We start from the raw sequence: 21,401 nt of genomic DNA on the forward strand, positions 1-21,401 counted from the left end.
TCTGTGTTTTGGACATGGACTTGAATCCCAAGTAAACTACTCCAAAGGTCCCCCCCAGTCACACATTAAAAAATAGAGCCCCCTCAGATGCCAGGGCCCATGGTCAGTAGGCAAGAGGCTAGCCTGCAGCCCCTTACAAAAGCCCCTGCCCCGGTAGGGTCTGTCACACTTGCCTTCTCTTCACTCCAGCAAACTTCCATTTGACTGCCGGGAGCCAAGATAAAATACTAGGTACTAGTCAGTATAGGAAGCATGTTACCCACTTCCCTTCCTCCCACCTGACAGTGCTGATATTTGATGATTGGTCACCTAGGCAGTCAACATTGTCAGGCCACGATGGGATGTGGGTCCATTGCCCTATGTAACTCCAAGTTGTTAATCCACGCAAGCACAAAAGTGTGTTCTGGGATTTATGCTGAGGCAGTCATGGGAGTGGCATTGCACCAGACACTAAACTTATTTTGATGCTCCCACCATGGATCATGCCACCAAAAGTACATTTAATAAAGAATATATCACCCAACATTTCATATTGATGATATGTGCCTGCAGAACCATGTGCTTGTATGAAAAAGTATCCTGTTCTCTCTATACTTTGTGTGAAATCCCTGGTTTTCCTGCCAGTCCCTCTGCTTTCCTATTAAAAACTGTCCACAATAAGCATGAGAGCACAACGTGGTCAGTTCTCTAGCTGTGCTGTGAACCCAGCCTGCTCTCCTCCAATGATCAGACTTGTCCTGACACTCCTCCCTGCACATACATTCACTGGGCAGACACAGTGTGCTGCTATTTCTCCACCCTCACTTCTCTATGCAGATGAGAACAGAAGGTATGTGATCACTATAAATAAAGGGGGGAGAATAGGTGTTTATTTTTTTTTATTTCTATACACAAATGTTTTGCCCTTCTTCTATTTAAACTGAATGGGCTGTTTTACAAGGTGAGGGTTTACATATACTTTAAGGCCAAAGTGACCTGTTCAGGCTGCCATACAAACCAGACGTGTCTGGCATCTGGCATCTGGCAGCTCTATCTTATAGTCACTGTTGAAATGGTTTGCCCTGAACCAGAACTTTAATATTGTTTCGTGATATACACAAGGTGAGATGATCAAGGTTTTAGCAGAATACAGCAAATAAAAAAATACAAAGAATATTACAGCACATAATTGATCATTGTTTTATATATATATATATATATATATTTTTTTTTTTTCAGAAAAAGCAGACGTACTGCTGCTGCGTGCCAACCTGCCCTCACACTTTCACCTCCAGATGTCTGAAATTGAATTTCATGAAATAATTGGATCAGGTGTGAGATTAGTCGTGAGTCACAGACTGTGAAGCACTGTTAATTATTTATAATCAGAGCTGTGACCCTTTCTTTGATATTTTACAGGGTCATTTGGGAAAGTATACAAAGGAAGATGCCGCAATAAAATTGTGGCCGTGAAAAGGTAAAATCGGCAAACTTCTTTCTGATATGCTTTTGGGAACACAGTAAACAAAACTTCCTTTTGACAATATTTGTTATATACTGTATATATCTTTTGTATATTGCAGGGCTCTTTCAGTGACCCAACTCCCTAAAATAATGTACATTGTAAGTGCGGGAACGTACAGTGATCACATTTCAGGTTACGGAAGTAGAATCACTGAATGAATTCTGATAGGTTGCTTTAGGCTACTTTATTCTGTGCTTTGTAATTTCAAGCAATGTAATGTATTCTTACAAAGAGACTATACACCAATTAGTCATAACATTATGTCCACTGACAGGTAAGGTAAATAACATTATCTCCTTACAATGATATCTGAAAGTGGGTGCTATATACAGTATTAGGTGGCAAGTGAACATACTGTCCCTGAAGATGATTTGTGCAGAAAAAATGGCCAAGCACAAGGACTTAATGACTGACAATGGCCAAATTGTAATGGCTAGATGACTGGGTCAGTGTCAGGGATGCGGGCGTGACCAGAAGTGTGTGGACTGACACAGGGAAACGTAGGCTTCAGATATAGTAAATAATATAATTTATTGAGACTAACAATACAAATATAAACGCAGTGCACCAAACCCCAAGCTAACACAAATACATACAACAAGGTGAAACAAACCCAAACCTAAACTGATATAGATACACAGGTACATACACATATCTAGCACAACGTAGTCAGGCAGGCCGGGTCAATAACTATCGGGCAGGTAGGTACAGGAGGAGCAGGCGGAGAGAATGGTCAGGGTCACAAGCCAGGGATCAAACAGGAGAAGTCAGCAGAGGTCAGGATCAGGCAGGGTCGGCAACAAGTCAGGCAGAAACAGGAACAGGAACAGGAATGCAGGTTACAAGATACAGGGGCCCATGGAAAAACACACACCAAGGCCCTGACTGTGAGTCTGGTCATTCCTTAAATACAACCCCTGCAATCAGCTTCAGGTGTTTTGGCTGACTGCAGGGGTGAGTCTCTGATTGCTGAGAGCACCCGCTGGCCAGCCCTGGTACTGCAGCCCACAAGGCAGGTGAGTCCCACCGTTATTGGCAAGTCCATTCCTGCCAGTCAGACTAACTCCAGAACTGCAGATATTGTGGAATGTTCCCGGTCTGCAGTGGTCAGGACCGACCAAAATTGGTCTAAGAAAGGAGAACAGGTGAACCTGTGACAGGGTCATGGGTGACCAAGGTTCATTGATGCACATAGGTAGTGAAGGCTGGCCTGTGTTGTCAAATCAAATGGAAAACTACTGTAGCTCAAATTGCTCAAAACACACAGAACATCACGGTTTGTTGCATATTGGTCTGTGTAACTGCAGACCGGTCAGGGTGTCCATGCTGACCTGTGTCCACAACCAAAAGTGCCTACTATCAGCTTGTGAGCATCTGAACTGGAACACAAAGCAATGGAATAAGGTGGCCTACCCTGATGAATTCATTAATGGTTTGAGGTAGACAACGATGAGTTTGACATCTTGACTTGGCCTCCAAGTTCTCCAGATCTCAATCCAATTGAGCATCTGTGGAATGTGCTGAAAAAAAAGTCCAATCCATGGAGACCCCACCTTGCAACGTACAGGACTTAAAGCAATACAGGGCGGGGAGGGGAAGGGGGTTGGAGCTGGAGATGAGGAACAAGAGCACTACAGAGGGGATGCTGGAGGTGGAGCAGAAAAGCAATTGTTGGGGGAGGGGGGAGCAGAAGGTGAAGAATAGTTATCCGGGAGGATGCAGGTGGTGAAGAAAAGGAACAATACAAGGAGGGTTCTGGGAGTGAAGAAAATAAGCAATACAGGGAATGCTGGAAGTGATGAAAAGGAGCAATTGGGGAAGATGTTGGAGGTGAGGAAAATGAGCTATACATTCTGGTGCTGGCGGTGAAGAAAAGGATCAATACAAGGGGATGCTGGAGTGAAGAGAAGGAGCAATATAGGGAGGTGCTGGATGTGAAATAGAGGGGCAATATAGGAGGTTGCTATAGATGAAGAAGAGGAGCAATACAGGGAGGTGCCAGAGGGGAATAAAATTATCAGCATGGGAGGAATGCAAGAGGTGGAGGAGATCATTAGAGGAGGAATGCTGGAGGTAAAAAAGATCAGTAGAAGAGGGATGCTGGAGGCAAAAAAGATCAGTACAGGAGGGATGCTGGAGGTGAAGAAGAAGAGCAGAACAGGAGGGATGCTGGAGGTGAAGAGGAGCAGTATAGGATGGATGCTGGAGGTGAAGAAGAAGAAGAGCAGAACAGGAGGGATGCTGAAGGTGAAGAGGAGCAGTATAGGATGGATTCTGGAGTTGAAGAAGAAGAGCAGTACAGGAGGGATGCTGGAGGTGAAGAAGAAGAGCAGTACAGGATGGATGCTGGAGGTGAAGAAGAAGAGCAGTACAGGAGGGATGCTGGAGGTGAAGAAGAAGAGCAGTACAGGAGGGATGCTGGAGGTGAAGAAGAAGAGCAGTACAGGATGGATGCTGGAGGTGAAGAAGAAGAGCATTACAGGAGGATGCTGAAGGTAAAGAAGAAGAGCAGTACAGGAGGGATGCTGGAGGTGAAGAAGAAGAGCAGTACAGGATGGATGCTGGAGGTGAAGAAGAAGAGCATTACAGGAGGATGCTGAAGGTAAAGAAGAAGAGCAGTACAGGAGGGATGCTGGAGGTGAAGAAGAAGAGCAGTACAGGAGGGATGCTGGAGGTGAAGAAGAAGAGCAGTACAGGATGGATGCTGGAGGTGAAGAAGAAGAGCATTACAGGAGGATGCTGAAGGTAAAGAAGAAGAGCATTACAGGAGGATGCTGAAGGTAAAGAAGAAGAGCAGTACAGGAGGGATGCTGGAGGTGAAGAAGAAGAGCAGTACAGGAGGGATGCTGGAGGTGAAGAAGAAGAGCAGAACAGGAGGGATGCTGGAGGTGAAGAGGAGCAGTATAGGATGGATGCTGGAGGTGAAGAAGAAGAAGAGCAGAACAGGAGGGATGCTGAAGGTGAAGAGGAGCAGTATAGGATGGATGCTGGAGTTGAAGAAGAAGAGCAGTACAGGAGGGATGCTGGAGGTGAAGAAGAAGAGCAGTACAGGATGGATGCTGGAGGTGAAGAAGAAGAGCAGTACAGGAGGGATGCTGGAGGTGAAGAAGAAGAGCAGTACAGGAGGGATGCTGGAGGTGAAGAAGAAGAGCAGTACAGGATGGATGCTGAAGGTGAAGAAGAAGAGCATTACAGGAGGATGCTGAAGGTAAAGAAGAAGAGCAGTACAGGAGGGATGCTGGAGGTGAAGAAGAAGAGCAGTACAGGATGGATGCTGGAGGTGAAGAAGAAGAGCATTACAGGAGGATGCTGAAGGTAAAGAAGAAGAGCAGTACAGGAGGGATGCTGGAGGTGAAGAAGAAGAGCAGTACAGGAGGGATGCTGGAGGTGAAGAAGAAGAGCAGTACAGGAGGGATGCTGAATATGAAGAAGAGAAACAATACAGAGAATAGCAGCAATATAGGGGGTGCTAAAAGAGGAGAAGAGGAGTAATATAGGGGGGGGGGGGTGGAGAAGGTGGAGAATAGGCGCAATATAGGGAGGATGCTGAAGGTGGAGAAGAGGAGCAACATAGGTGGGGATGCTGGAGATGAAGAGGAGCAATACAGGGGTGTGCTGGAGGTGAAGGAGTGGAGCAATATAGGGGGTTGCTAGAGGAAGAGAAGTTGCCTAAAACGATATCTCACCATCTTATCCTCTCTCTCTTTTTTTTTTTTTTTTATATGCCCATTTTCCATCCCTGCTGCTGTATTCCCCTTGTTCCAACTTAAAAAAGTAAACACTCATGGTTTGTGCAGAACCAGTGTTTCTTCCAGTTATGTGTATTCTACCACGGCTCATGTAGATCCTTCTCCCCTTTAACAAAATGTTGTACTCTTTTACAGTCTTGACACTAACATGGTTCTATAATGCAATGCACATACTGTACTTTATATCTGCAGATGTGATCTAATTGACTGTACAAACTCTTGTGTGCTTATGCATAAAGAATTGAGAAAAAAAAACAATATTTTTGTTTTTAAAGATTTTTTAAATGGTTGTACCATGGATAATTCCTCTGTATATTTTTTTGTTCTTCATTAAAACAGCACTATTATATTGTTTTTGACCTTTCAGATACAGAGCGAACACTTACTGTTCCAAGTCTGACGTGGACATGTTCTGCCGAGAGGTCTCCATACTCTGTCGGCTTAACCACCCTTGTGTCATCCAGTTTGTTGGCGCCTGCTTGGATGACCCCAGTCAGTTTGCCATCGTGACTCAGTACGTCTCAGGAGGCTCGCTCTTTTCTCTTCTTCATGAGCAAAAAAGGTAATTTATATGCACAAAACATACACAATAAAGATTGTTTGTAAATCTGTAAAATATACACAGATTTGTAAAAAGTAACATCTTGTACACAATATATATTACATTTTACTAGTCCTTAGATTTGGAGGCTAGACTTCATTTTTCCTTCTTTTCAGACTTTTTATTTTATTTTTACCTGCTGATCCTGCCAGGAACATATTCTTGTCCTAGGGCAGTGGTCTCCAAACTGCGACCTGAGAGCTGGATGAGTCCCTCTGCTTCTTATTATCCCGCCTTTGGGCCATTATTCCCCGCACTCTCAGTAACAGTGGGTAATAGTTCCTGCCACTGACACCAACGATGGGGCACTATTCCTCCCACTGAAACCAATGATGGGGCACTATTCCTCCCACTGACACCAATGATGGGCCACTATTCCTCCCACTGACACCAACGATGGGGCACTATTCCTCCCACTGACAGTAATGATGGGGCACTATTCTTCCCACTGATACCAATGATGGGGCACTATTCCTCCCACTGATACCAATGATAGGGCACTATTCCTCCCACTGCCACCAACGATGAGGCACTATTCCTCCCACTGATACCAATGATGGGCCACTATTCCTCCCACTGACACCAACGATGGGGCACTATGCCTCCCACTGACAGCAATGATGGGGCACTATTCTTCCCACTGATACCAATAATGGGCCACTATTCCTCCCACTGATACCAATGATGGGCCACTATTCCTCCCACTAACACCAATGATGGGGCACTATTCTTCCCACTGATACCAATAATGGGCCACTATTCCTCCCACTGATACCAATGATGGGCCACTATTCCTCCCACTAACACCAAGAATGGGGCACTATTCCTCCCACTGATGCCAAGGATGGGGAACTGTTCCTCCCCCTGACACCAATGATGGAGCACTATTCCTCCCACTACCACCAACGATGAGGCACTCTTCTCCCCACTGATACCAATGATGGGCCACTATTCCTCCCACTGACACCAAGAATGGGGCACTATTCCTCCCACTGACGCAAAGGATAGGGCACTGTTCCTCCCACTGCCACCAACGATCAGGCACTCTTCTCCCCACTGATACCAATGATGGGCCACTATTCCTCCCACTGACAACAAGAATGGGGCACTATTCCTCCCACTGACGCAAAGGATGGGGCACTGTTCCTCCCCCTGACACCAATGATGGGGCACTATTCCTCCTACTGACACCAATGATGGAGCACTATTCCTCCCACTGCCACCAACGATGAGACACTATTCTCCCCACTGATACCAATGATGGACCACTATTCCTCCCACTGACACCAACGATGGGGCACTATTCCTCCCACTGGCAGCAACAATGGGGCACTATTCTTCTCACTGATACCAATGATGGGCCAGTATTCCTCCCACTAACACCAAGGATGGGTCACTATTCCTCCCCCTGGTACCAAGGATGGTGCACTATTCCTCCCACTGACACCAATGATAGAGCACTATTCCTCCCACTGCCACCAACGATGATGCACTCTTTTCCCCACTGATACCAATGATGGGCCACTATTCCTCCCACTGACACCAATGATGGGCCACTATTCCTCCCACTGACACCAATGATGGGGCACTATTCTTCCCACCGACACCAAGAATGGGGCACTATTCCTCCCACTGACGCCAAGGATGGGGCACTATTCCTCCCCCTGGCACCAAGGATGGTGCACTATTCCTCCCACTGACACCAATGATAGAGCACTATTCCTCCCACTGCCACCAACGATGATGCACTCTTTTCCCCACTGATACCAATGATGGGCCACTATTCCTCCCACTGACACCAATGATGGGGCACTATTCCTCCCACTGACAGCAACGATGGGGCACTATTCCTCCCACTGACGCAAAGGATGGGGCACTATTCATCCCACTGACACCAATGATAGAGCACTATTCCTCCCACTGCCACCAACGATGAGGCACAATTCTCCCCACTGATACCAATGATGGGCCACTATTCCTCCCACTGACACCAATGATGGGGCACTATTCCTCCCACTGACACCAAGAATGGGGCACTATTCCTCCCACTGACGCCAAGGATGGGGCACTGTTCCTCCCCCCGACACCAAGGATGGGGCACTATTGCTCACACTGACACCAACAATGGGGCACTATTCTTCCCACTACCACCAAAGATGGGACACTGTTTACTCCCACTGACACCAAAACATTTTCTACTCCCTCTGGCCACAGTCCAGCCCTCCTAAAGCTTGAAGGACAGTAAACTGGCCCTTTGTTTAGAAAGTTTGGACACCCCTGTCCTAGGGTGGAAATGCTTTTTCACTAAACTGTAAACTGTCCCCATAGGTTGTTATCTTGATTTGGACTACAAACACCTCCCCCTCATCTCCATTACATACAGGTGAGGAGTTCTGTAGTTCACATAAGATAGCTGGGAAAAATAATAGTATTTAATTTTTCCGTTCCTTATTTGAGTTTTCAGTTCAGTTTTTGCAAATGCCTGCACACTGTACTCGTGTTTCCAGCAGTACCTTATACAGCCATTTATGTCACTGACAGGCTGTATGCTGCACCTTGGCTGCCTGGGTGGATACAGCAAGTATGCTCATTCAGCCTGTATGCAAGACCCTTGAAAAGGATTTCCTTTCACTTTTTGTTGTATTTACATCAGAGGATGTGAAGGGAAATCTCTCCAACAGAACACAGATTTTTAGACATCTGACAGGGGGTTTAACTATTCCCTACTCCATCCAAAATGAGAAACAAAGTGGTTGATTTACTAGGCAAATAGACTGTGCACTTTGCAAAGTGCAGTTGGACTCTGCAAGAGCAGTTGCTCAAGAGCTTTTAATGAGCAGAAGCTCTACTGACTTCCATCATCCAAGCATGAAAGTGCTTTATTTCAATTTTCTTTGCATGTGATTGGATATATCTTGCAAAGTGAATCTTTATCTCATTTACAAAGCTCTGAAGCAACTGCACTTGCATGGTGCACAGTCTATTTGCCTTTAGTAAATCAACCCCCAAGCCTTGAATTTAGATTATGGCTAATCCTTGCCCGCTGCCTGTCCATTTTTTAAACAATATAAAGAACTCTCTCAGCGCACTAGAGGCTCATATCCTGCAAATATACAAAAGTCCGAGTCCATAATTGTATAACCGCTTAAGTGGCAGCCATCCCAGAGTAAGCCAACTCTATGAGGATAGTATGGAGAGAGAGAGAGAGAGAGAGAGAGAGAGAGGGGGGGGCCTTCTAAGTGCAGTTTTACTCAGTTTAAAATGTCACAAATGTTATAAAAACTCACAATAGTGAAATAGCATGGGCAGCACAGTGGTTAGCACTCCCGCCTGTCAGTACTAGGGTCATTGGTTCAAATTTCAGCCACGGCACCACCTGCCTGGAGTTTGCATGTTCTCCCTGTGCCTGCATGGGTTTCCTCCGGGTACTCCAGTTTCCCCCCACACTCCAAAGACATGCTGGTAGGTTAATTGGATCCTGTCTAAATTGTCCCTAGTATGTGTATGAATGTAAATTAGGGACCTTAGATTGTACACCCCTTGAGGGTTAGGGACTGATGTGAATGTACAATATATATAAAGCAATGCATAAATTGACAGCGCTATATAAGTACCTAGAATAAATAAATAGTAAAAAGGCCCATCATTGAAAGATGATCTCTAGGTATGCCACCATCATCCACATCCTGCAGAGTTCTGTCCAACTGCAATAGGGCCACCATGGATGATAGAGAAGGTCCCAGAATGCTGTAGATGGTAAAGAGGTCCCAGGACACCAACACCAGAACCAGAAGTGTCTATGACCAGTGTGGACCACAAGCCAGATGGACATGACATCACCAAGGAGATGCCTGTAGAAGGAGCAGCTAGCTCCAAGCATGTAGCCTTGCTTTTCTCCTCCTTGGTTGCTGAGCTCTCCCATTGGTGACATCACGTCCACCCGGCTTGCGGTCCACGCTGGTCACAGGCACTTCTGGTTCCAGCGGCGCCGTCCTGGGACCTCTTTACTTACTTTATCTACAGCATTCTAGGACTTTCTCTACCATCTACGGTGGCCCTTATTGCAGTCAGATGGATCTATGCAGGATGTGGATGACGGTGGCATATCTAGAGATCATCTTTCGCTGATGGACTTTTTTTACTACTTTGTGGCTTATTAAACTGTGTAATACTGCACTTAGAAGGTTCCTCTCTCTTTTTCCTTCCACATATTATCCAGTCCATTTATTAGCTATCATAAATTGCTCCTGGTTCCGTACAGCTTTTTGTAGGATACACAAGTGACATACACGTATATTAAATATATTAAGAATAAACTGTTTATTTCAGAAATCTTGACTTGCAGTCAAAGCTGATTATTGCTGTGGATGTCGCCAAAGGCATGGAGTACCTCCACAACCTGACCTACCCTATTATCCATAGGGACCTCAACAGGTATTGTGACACCATACATTCTGCCTTTTGAACACAATTGTCAGATATCAGATCTGTCTGTATTTCTCCATAGCAGTCAATCAGGTTCTGTCTTTGGTTGGCTTCAGCCAACAAGGACAGTTCCCCAAACCCTTTGGTAAATGAGCCAATAAATCTTATCTACTAATGAATACTTACCAAAAACTGGAGTTATTTGCCCACAACCACCAGGTCTATATTTTTTGGGCAGGCCTGATGACAATTGGTGGCTGAGGAGATGGAATTTCTGTGCAAGAACAAGTTTCCCATAATGATCAATTAGGTTGAACTCTTCATTTCTTGGAAATATGAAATAAGAATTCTGATGACCTGTTTCTTAGAGACATAGATCAGGAAAAATACCACCAATTCGCTGCACAACTATTATAAAGTTATATTTTATGCATTATGTATCAAAAAAGTTCATCAGTTCTTGAATGATGTGTAATTAATAGGAATGTCCAACATACATCTACTGTATAATATTAATCCTTTCACAGGCTAGCTATCAGATAAGGGAACGGTGACTGTCAAGTCCTGGGGTGGAGAGAGGGCATATTACCTGATCAAAGTGAATGCTTCCGGAGGTTCAGCTCCTTGTGTATCATAACTGTGGTGCTTCATCAGAAGTTCAGGTTTCTGTGGGCAACAGCTCCAATTTTGTGTTTGTTTTGAATATACTGATGACCTTTCACACAATGAGTTTGATTTAGTACAGGCTGTTCACTACGCAAGGGAATTTTCCCTTAGCTTAGTGAAGAAGGTGAAGCCCCGCTGGCTTCCATCATCCAATCATGAGCAAGCAAAAATACAGGTTTTTTAAACATTTTCCTTGCACATGATTGGGTATTCTGCGCAAAGGGAATTTTCACCACATTCACTAAGCTACTGGAAAAAAACCTTTGCAAAATCAACAGCTTGCTGGCTTTTCATAAATCAACTCCAGTGTGTCAATTCTGGCGCAAGCCCCAAACTGTCAATAAGTAATGGTCTAATCAATGAGGGGCCTGCCCATGGCCACATGTGGCCAGTAACCTATGAGAACACTACTTATTCAGCAGTACTTCCACGGTTATAATATTTTAGGACACACTGGATCCATACATTTAACCTAACATTTAGCCTGCTGTCTGGCCTGTTGTGATGCTTGATCGGGGATCTCCAAACTTTGTAAACAAAGGACCAGTTTAGTATCATTCACCCTTTAGGTGGGCCAGTGGGAGTAGAAAATGCCCTGGCATCAGTGGAAATAGACATTGGGGTTTATGTACTAAAGCTGCTTCACTCAGAATCTGGTGTACCTGTGCATGGTAGCCAATCAGCTTCTAACCTCAGCTTGTTCAATTAAGCTTTAGCAATAAAACCTGAAATCTGATTGTTTTCTATGCAGAAGTGCACAAGATTCTGAGTGAACAAGCTTTAGTAAATAAACCACAGTGCCTTTTGGTGGTCAGTGGTGTCACGGATCCACGATCGCCGCCCCCAACAGGCGACAATCGCACGACCGCGACTAACAGTAATACATCACGCCCACGGCGTCAGACCCCAGACCTTCTCACCAAACTTGTGACCGAAGGACCGGCCGATCTAAAACCGCGGTGTGACGCGCGTAACAAGGCCACACTCAGCCGCACCCAGCACAGCGATTGCCCAGCTAATGGACTACAATCGGTGCCTGCAGCCTAAACGCGCTTGTTACTGGGTCGGGTTAATTACGCAACTAACCCTCTACTGCCACCACCACTTTTGTCGGAGACTGGGAAACTCCCGTTATCAAATATACACTATAATGATTGAAATATTGATCTATATAGCACGGCCCGTGGACCTGCTATACAGAGATATAACAAACAGTAGCGTCTCTTCAAAGGCAGGGATTCGTGAATTGCAAGTAAGCGCTTAGAAACAGTTTAACACTTTCAGAAAGAAAGATTTATTACTAACAGGGTCAAAACAGATGCAAGACAATATTTACAAAGAGATGTCACAAAAATATATATATATATGTATATAAAGACACAACAAGGAGATAATTAGGATGAAGATTACAGGGTTTAATTACTTGCCCATATGCCTGGGTTTGCAGATCCAAGTTGAGAGCAAGGTGATTTCTTGATCTCCTTTTGTTACGATGTTGCTGGGAGATCTCTGTGTGTGTCAAGCTCTAACTCACTTGTCTCTCTTAAAAGTCCCTCTCAAAGGGGAGGGGGGGGCTCTTACTACACGTTTTGGGAGTGGTCAGTGGGAAACTGAATTAACTATAGCTTCATAATACATGACATGAAACATACGGTTGACCTGAGGAATGTTCAACTCTCTTTCAAGTCTGGGAGAGAAGCTATTCTCTGTTTTATGATGTGGGGGCTTACACAGTTTTGGGTCAATGCTTCCCAGGACTGCTGGCCCCACCAGGAATGTTTCTCCTGGTCTGACCCCCACCATCTGTCAGGAGATAACGTTTGCCTCTCAAGAAGAGAAAGGGGGGGGGGGATGTGAGGAATGATTGAGGAATACCTCAAATACAGCAAGTTGAAGGAGAACTCCGCTTCCAGCTCGGATGAGCTAGTTTGTTACAAGTGGGTGTAAAAAAAAATAAATAGCACCTGTGGTCAGTAGGGGTGCCCAATCATTGGTAATAGTTGGAGGAATAATACCCCATCATTGTATTAGTTGGAGGAATAATACCCCATCATTGGTATTAGTTGGAGGAATAATACCCCATCATTGGTATTAGTTGGAGGAATAATACCCCATCATTGGTATTAGTTGGAGGAATAATACCCCATCATTGGTATTAGTTGGAGGAATAATACCCCATCATTGGTATTAGTTGGAGGAATAATACCCCATCATTGGTATTAGTTGGAGGAATAATGCCCCATCGGTGTGAGTGGCAGGAATTATACCTGACTGCTGGTGTCTAGTGGAAGGAATATTGTCTTGAAGCCCTCGGAGTAATAATGCCCCAAGGACCGGATATGACTAAAGGGCTGCAATTTTTAGAATGCTGCATTAGGGCATTGATGTCTTCACAATAGTTATAGGTGGAACATTACATGTATGATCTTAATGTTGAGTGCTCTACTGTTGAAGAAATGGGTGAATTATATTTCTTACTGCCAACATTCTTAACTTAACTGAAACAATCATATAAAACCCCCTTTATGGGGCTTTTAAGGCAGATATGACAATCATGTATATTTCAATAAAAAGCTAGTATGCCAAGTTTATTACAAAAGATCCACACATTCCATACACAAAATCCTGGATACATTTTGTTACATAAACATGGCTAAAAGATATTGAAACCCCATATGTCCTTAATGTATTTAAAAAAAATGCAATATGCCTGTCATGGCTTAGATTTTAGTAGAGACATCGGGACAGAACCCAACACATTTCAGAAAAACACCTTCTTCAGGAGAAAGCAGGGGTATGCCATGTATAATAAGTCAACAACATATAAATAATAGTTGAATACAGATGGTTGCAGAAGTAGGACTGCCAACACAATTGAAATAAACTTGGCCTTTTATTAAAATATACATGACTGTTATATCTGCCTTAAAAGTCCCATGAAAGGGGGTTTTGTACAATTGTTTGATTGTTCTACTGTAGAAAGACTGAAGAATATTTTGGATGGGATTCGATATGTCATTGTTTTTGTGAGATACCTATATCCACAAGTGATAATAGAAGGATTGTTTTCTCAGTACAGACATAAGGCAGTGTGGTCGGTGGTTAGGGAAGTAGATTTTTATAATAAACTGATTCATTTGCTTATAATTTTTGCATTTTTTCAGGTTCTTTATTTTAAAACCAGCCTGTTGTAGACCTATATTTTCTCCATCGGCTCATTTCCCACTATTATTACCTTCTGTATCACTTGACCCTCCCCTTTTAGATTGTAAGCTCTTCAGAGCATGTCCCTCTGACTCCTCCTGTATTAAATTATATTGTAGCTGTACTGTTTGCCCTCACATTGTAAAACGCTGTGCAAACTGTTGGCGCTATATAAATCCTGTATAATAATATAATAATAATCATTTTCAAAATCTCTCTGCATTGCTGAATACTGACGGCTACATCTCTGCTCATCCTGCATAACCAGGACCCATCTTCACATCATTGGCAGACTGGGGGCTTTTACCATGCATTAACCTCCCTGGCGGTATTCCCGAGTGTAGCTCAGGGTAAAGTTTCAGCACCACAAGCGGTAACCCTGAACTACACTCGGGAATACCCTGCAGCGCTGCTCCGGGATCTCTTCTGCACTTACCTTGTCCTTCGCTCCCACGATGTCCCTCCTGCAGTGTCCCCGGTAATGTCCTCCATCTGTCTTCCGGGTTCCGTTCCCTGCAACGTCGGGACATACAGGTAACGGAACTGGCGGGAAATTTGAAAGTTGTAAAAGTGACATTCACTAAATTCACTAAAATCACATAGTAAAACATTACTGTATCAAACCATTTCACATACATTTTGTCCCGAGTGCTTTGTCCTGTGCCCTGCCTGCATTTTTACTGTTCTTTCTGCCTGGAAACTGAGAAACGTCCATGGCGTCCAAAAAGCGTCCCTTTAGGTCAAAAGCGGTTTTAGACCAGCTAGAGAACAGTGATAGTAAATTAGAACCACTTGCAGAATTGAATGATAATGATTCGTGGGGGAAATTCGTCATCAGACATTGAAAACGATTTTGTGACTGAGCTCAGTGATGTGCGAACATGGAGCTATATTTCAAATTTCAGTGTTTTTGGTTTGATTATATTATTTAATTAAATTTATTATTATATTATTATTTTTAGGATTATTTATTAAATTATAATTTATGATTTCGTGTTTCAAATTGTAACATATCCGGGATGTTTACTAGACTCTTGCTTGGACAGATTTCAGTGAGTTATTCCTAAAAATTACAGGCCTACAATAAAAAAATGACATATTTCCATGCAAAAAATGTACCGCGTTGAGCACAGAAATATGGACATAATCAGACCGCTAGGGAGGCTACCACTTCATACGTTTGTGAGTAGTTTTTAACCTCTTGTTACCGCTAAATTTTTAACCCTCTACACTGAGATTGGCACCCCCTTTGGAGAGCTGCCTTCACCATCCATCCTCCACCTAGGACCTTGGACTATGGACCCTTATGTCTCTAATTGTCGCTTTATTGCCACCCTATTTTGAACTCATTATTATTGTACGCCTATTCCCCTATTTTATTTCTCCCGCTGTATCCGTCATTTGTCACTAACCATATCTAGACTTTTATATGTGTGGTACTCTCCCAGCGCCATTTTGTTTTTTATTTATAATAATAATTCTTATATATTATAATATATGAAGGTTTAGAAGAGTGAGGTAATTGGTTGCTTTTTAACTTGCACAAAACCAGTAAAGCAATGTTCTTTAGAAGACTCCGCTCACTTGAGTTATGTTTCTCTGGGTGCTGATCAGAGGGATGTGGGGGGGGGGGGGGTTACTAAAACTGGAGAGCGCAAAATCTGGTTCAACTCTGCATAGAAACCAATCAGTTTCCATTTTTTTCTCAAAGACTAATTGAACAAGCTGACAATAGAAGCTGATTGGCTACCATGCAGAACTGCACCGGACTTTGCATTATACAGTTTAGTAAATCAACCCCATGGAACACTGGCTAAACTTTGTAGCTCAAGTAACCATGGTGGATTGTGGGTGGTGCATCTCTTTTACCCCGCTCCATTCCTTCCACCAATGAAGAGCATTGACCCTTAGGAGCTGGAGATCTGAACTGTCCAATGACAACTCCCTTGCGTAGCTTCATTCACTCTTTTAATGGCTTGCCTTAGATCTCCACCCACAGTGCATCTCCTTTAGATCTATCCCACTGGCTAGAAGAACTTTCTGGAATATAAAAGGTTCTACTAGAAAACCTAAAACTGTACTCTAGATAGCTTTATTTTGTTTTGTATTGGAGGAGAAGGGTTAGAAACCCTGTCAGGTTTTTATGGGTGTTTGTGTCTCTATTGATGAGATTGGTAAGTCAAAGGGACATAAAGTGAGATCCCCGCTAATGGGGGAAGGGATAGGTGAATGGTTTTGTAAAAAAAAGATCTTGCTGCAAAATTGATTCTACCATCAATGAAATTTGCTGAACAAAAAAAAAGTTTTTTCGTTTTTTTTGGTGGGCAGTGTATTTAGGGTAGGTTACTTTTTTAGTGCTTTGTATTTGTTTTTTTTTTCTTTTTAGTGTGTAGTTGATGTTTATTTGTATACCATATTTAATGTTTTTGTTGGTTGTTATTTTTTTCTGTGAACCAGCATAAAATAATGAAACTTTAATGAGTCCATTTATTGGTACAAGAATAGGTGATATGATATTGGAAAGCTGTTTCCCTTACCCTTAGGAGCTTGTTTAAAGGCCATCATGCCCTAAAATTGCACTTTGTCCATTGACTCATAGCACAGGGACCGCAAGGCATTAATGAGATCCTGTCGCCAGACCAATTATTTTAACAAAACTTTTCCCATAAGAGAGGACTATGATGTACAAAGAAGGAGGGAGGCTCTGCTAGTGAACTGATTAATCAATTTTTCTTTCTAGCAAGTTCAGAGTGACACTGCAAGAGATAAAAATCAATTTATGGAAATGAAAAACATTGCATGCAAGCATTTGAAAAACACATTCTTTCTGTGTGTTTACCTTGTTTTTTTTTAATTTGGTGACAGGGTCTCTTTAAGGCTCCATTCACATTAGTGCATCTCCAAAGTCACATGATTTCAAGTGCAAATTTGGAGCAAGACTTTGATTCGACTTTTGGTGCTACTGTGATCCAACTTTACATTCTCTCAACCAAAGTCTCAACAAAAGTGACACCAAAGCAGTGCAGGCACCTTTTCAAAATTGGTGTGACTTTAAGTTGCATAGATTTGAATGGGTGCCATTGAAAAGAATGGGCTGTGACTTGTCATGTGACTTTGATGTCCAATGTGTGAATGGAGCCCAAAGTGTATTTAGTTTTTTTTTTCCATTATTTTTCCCAGGTGATCATGCCATTGATTTAGAAGTAGAAATGCCATCCTAGGACTGGACTACAGAACACAGAGAACCAATAAAAGAAGTTGATTCTTGTTCATTGTTTTACATACACTTTAGGCCTCTTTCAAACCATGCAGGGGGTTGGTTTATGTAGAGCGGACTATGGGCAGCCACTCCACTGTCCATTTACACCTGACTGCCGAAAAAGCATGAGCAAATGAATGCTGAAAATCCTGCGCTGGACGATGACCTCCACAAGGTCAGTAACCCCACATGGAGTACTTTTTGGGAATACAAGCCTTGCTGCCCTCAACGGACCAGGGAAATCCAAAGGAGCCGTGTGCAAAGAAACAAACAGAGGACGCACGGGCCTAGTGCATTACCTTCTAAAAATTAGATTTATTGAATAAAAAGTAATATACTCACAAAAGAATAAAATCGAGGAAGAGGTTCTACCTCGAAATGCATCAGTGATTTGGTGGCCTACAGTCCCCCAACAGCCACCATCTAGGGAGATTGGACCATGCTGTCTTTTTTGTGATGTGCCTTTGATTTTATTCTTTTGTGAGTATACTACGTTTTATTCAATAAAGCTAATTTTTAGAAGGTAATGCACTAGGCCCATGCACCCTCTGTTTGTTTCTTTGTACACCGGACTGCCATCTGATCCGCCTAGGCAGAAAACAACAGATCCTTTTTTTTTTTTTTCTCATGGACTGGATCGGAGGTAGGTGGGTGTAAACGGACACAAGTCAGTTTACACCTTAGGGCTGAAAGGACCAACCAATCAGGTCCGCCTGAGAAACTGATTCCATTCCTGATCAGATCCTTCATGTGAATGGGCCTTAGAGTGTATTTATAATTATTAGTCTGGCAAAACTGCTTGTACATTTGTTCTGTGCAAAAATGTAATGTTCTACTTTCTCAATGGGTCAAATGATATTATTATTATTATTATAATACAGTATTTATAAAGCGCCAATAGTTCGCTCAGCTCTGTACATTACAGAGGGGGACAGAACATGTGACAGAACAATACCAATACAATGCAAAACATGAGGGGATTGAGGGCCCTGCTCCTTGGAGCTTACAATCTAGGAGGGAGGGGATGGTGGTACAGGAGGAGATAGCTGTGGGGGATGGAGTGGTAGGAAGAGTAGGGGGTGGGGTAGGCTTCTCTGAAGAGATGGGTTTTCAGGGTGCATCTAAAGGAGAGGAGAGAAGAGTAGGTGATAATCTGATGGGTTGGGGCAGGGAGTTCCAGAGGATGGGTGACACCCTGGAGAAGTCCTGGAGGCAGGCATGGGAGGAGGAGACCAGGGAACTAGAGAGAAGGAGGTCTTGTGAGGAGCGGAGTGTGCGTGTTGGGCGGTACTTGGATATCAGGTCGGTGATGTTGTTCGGGGCAGTATGGTGGACAGCTTTGTACGTCAGTGTTAGGATTTTGAATTTGATCCGTTGCGCAATCGGAAGCCAGTGGAGGGATTGGCAGAGGGGGGTGGCGAAGATGGAGTGGTTGGAAAGGTGAATGAGTCTGGCAGCCATATTCAGGGTCGACTGAAGCGAGGATAGCCAGCGGCGAGGCAGGCCAGTGAGGAGGGAGTTGCAGTAGTCGAGTCGTGATATGATGAGGGAGTGGATGAGCTGTTTAGTGGTTTCTGGGGTTAGGAACGTGCGTATTTTGGCGATGTTGCGGAGGTGGAGTCTGCACAAGTTTGTTAAAGATTGGACTTGGGGCTGGAAGGATAGGTTGGAGTCCAGAATGACACCCAGTACTCTGGCCTGCGGGGCGGGTTTGATGGTGGCGTTGTTGGATGTGGATATTCATTGATAAAAAGGTAGAGTGGTTTAAGAAAATACCACATTATGGCCACTAGACGGAGTTGAGCATCATATTTATTTCTGAAAACCTCTACTTCAACTAGTGGCCATAATGAGGTATTTTCCCGAATCACTCTGTTTTCATGAATAAATTGACTTGTTGAGGAAATAGAAGAGCATTCATTTTTGCCCTATTCACACAGAACAAATATATCAACAGTTTCACTGGACAAATAGCTATAACATTTCTTTGTATAACTACAACCCTTTATTTATGATAATTGTTGATGCAACGGCTCCAAACATCTGTAGTTGAGCAGGGGATATAAAGGGGTTAGTAAGGATGCAATAATTAGCCCTACAACATTTGGAGGAGCTCATTATGCCACGCTGAGATTTACCGACCTGTTGGAGTCAAAGGATATCGCCTTGAGTTATTCAGATATTCTTGAACATCCTATGTAATTGCTTGTATAAGACAAATACACCCAGCAAACAGAGCATACCTTCCTTGCGCTAATTGCATATGTTCCTTATTACCGGGTGGAGGTTAATTATCTCCCACTGTCTGGAATTAGACTTCTACATATACATGATATAGGCAATTAATTATTTCTAAATTGAAAGCTCAAGTGGCAGTTGGGTTAAACATTTCCTTAATTAAAACTTAATGCCTAATTATGTCACTGTTTCTGATTTCAATCTGCCGAGCTACATCACACAATATAAAAAGTTGCAAGAATGGCGTGCATTCCAATTAGCCGCATGTGTGGGGTAGGCCATATAGAAGAAAGTCACAAAGCATAATGGAACAATCAAAAATATGAACACTTTTATTTTTGAATATGTTGCATTCTGAATATACTTGGCTAATTGTTTGAAGTAATTAGCAAGGATTACAATTAAACCGGGCTGGTGACATTTCTTAGAACCCATTCATAGCTATGCCATCTCAGGGGCCACAACCCACCAATCCTCCGCAGAGAGACTATGACTAGAAATTAACAAAAATTTCTTCTCTGTAAATCTGTAAATATTCAACACTATTGCTATGTAACAGAACGAGTGTGTGTGTGTGTGTGTATGTAGATAGATAGGTAGATATTATTTTTATTTTTTTGTATATTTTTTTTCCAAATAAAGCACATGCATAGCCTAAACTATCTACCCCTCACCTCACCCCTTCAGTCTCCTCTCACATTACTAACCTGCTAAGCGACATATCGGCATGGATGGCACTCCACTTCTTCAAACTCAATCTTTCCAAAACTGAGCTCTTAGTATTCCCTCCAGCCAATGCCCCCTCCCCTGACTTCTCCATCAAGATCAATAATACAACCATCAGTCCCTCCCCTCATGCCAGGGTACTAGGTGTAATCCTAGACTCCCATCTGTCCTTTCAGCCCCAAATCCAATCACTGTCCAAATCTCATTGACTTCACCTCCGCAACATCTCCAAGATACGGCCGTTCCTAACCTCGGAAACCACTAAGCAACTTATTCACTCCCTTGTTATCTCTCGCCTTGACTACTGTAACTCCCTCCTCATTGTCCTACCTCATCGCAGGCTATACCCTCTTTAGTCTATCATGAATGCTGCTGCCAGGCTCATCCACCTTACTAACCGTTCTCTATCTGCCACCCCTCTCTGCCAATCCCTCCACTGGCCTCCGCTCAGTGTCCTCCACCCCTCTCTGCCAATCCCTCCACTGGCTTCCCATTGCCCAATGGATAAAATTCAAAACACTAACACTGACGTATAAAGCTGTTCATAACACTGCCCCAAATTACATCACCAATCTTGTCTCCAAATATCACCCAAACCATACTGTCCGCTCCTCACACGACCTCCTGCTCTCGAGCTCCCTTGTGTCCTCCTCCCATGCTCATCTCCAGGACTTCTCCAGAGCCTTCCCATTCTCTAGAACGCTCTACACCAATTTATCAGACTTTATCACCAATTTATCAATTTATCGCCTACTCTGCTTACTTTTAGGTGATCTCTGAAAACCTATCTCTTCAGGGAAGTCTATCCTGCCCTCAGCTAATAATGGAATCTTCTATTCCTCCTACCAGTCCATCCCCCACAGTTTTTACCTTTTGTACCACTAGCCCCTCACTTTTAGATTGTAAGCTCCAAGGAGCTTACAATCTAAAAGTGAACTGTATTGAACTGTATTATTGCTGTATTGTTTACAGTTATATTGTAAAGCACTGAGCAAATTGTTGGGGCTATATAAATCCTGCATAATAATA

At 43.3% G+C, this 21,401-nt stretch overlaps 1 protein-coding gene across 2 annotated transcripts in view; it reads left to right on the plus strand.

Annotated features, from left to right (window-relative positions):
* The window catches only part of LOC149450216 (serine/threonine-protein kinase TNNI3K), a 452,856-nt gene that overhangs the window by 175,678 nt on the left and 255,777 nt on the right, over positions 1-21,401 (plus strand). For both annotated transcript variants that reach the window (XM_089692165.1, XM_089692163.1), the window contains 4 exons: positions 1,219-1,311; positions 1,399-1,456; positions 5,621-5,815; positions 10,184-10,288. In XM_089692165.1, coding sequence (XP_089548291.1) covers positions 1,219-1,311; positions 1,399-1,456; positions 5,621-5,815; positions 10,184-10,288 — 451 coding nt within the window. The remainder of the gene's footprint in view (positions 1-1,218; positions 1,312-1,398; positions 1,457-5,620; positions 5,816-10,183; positions 10,289-21,401) is intronic.

This window comes from Staurois parvus, unplaced genomic scaffold (genome assembly GCF_062004578.1).
Source record: "Staurois parvus isolate SC_StPar_1 unplaced genomic scaffold, SC_StPar_1.0 ptg000578l, whole genome shotgun sequence".
Taxonomy (NCBI): domain Eukaryota; kingdom Metazoa; phylum Chordata; class Amphibia; order Anura; family Ranidae; genus Staurois; species Staurois parvus.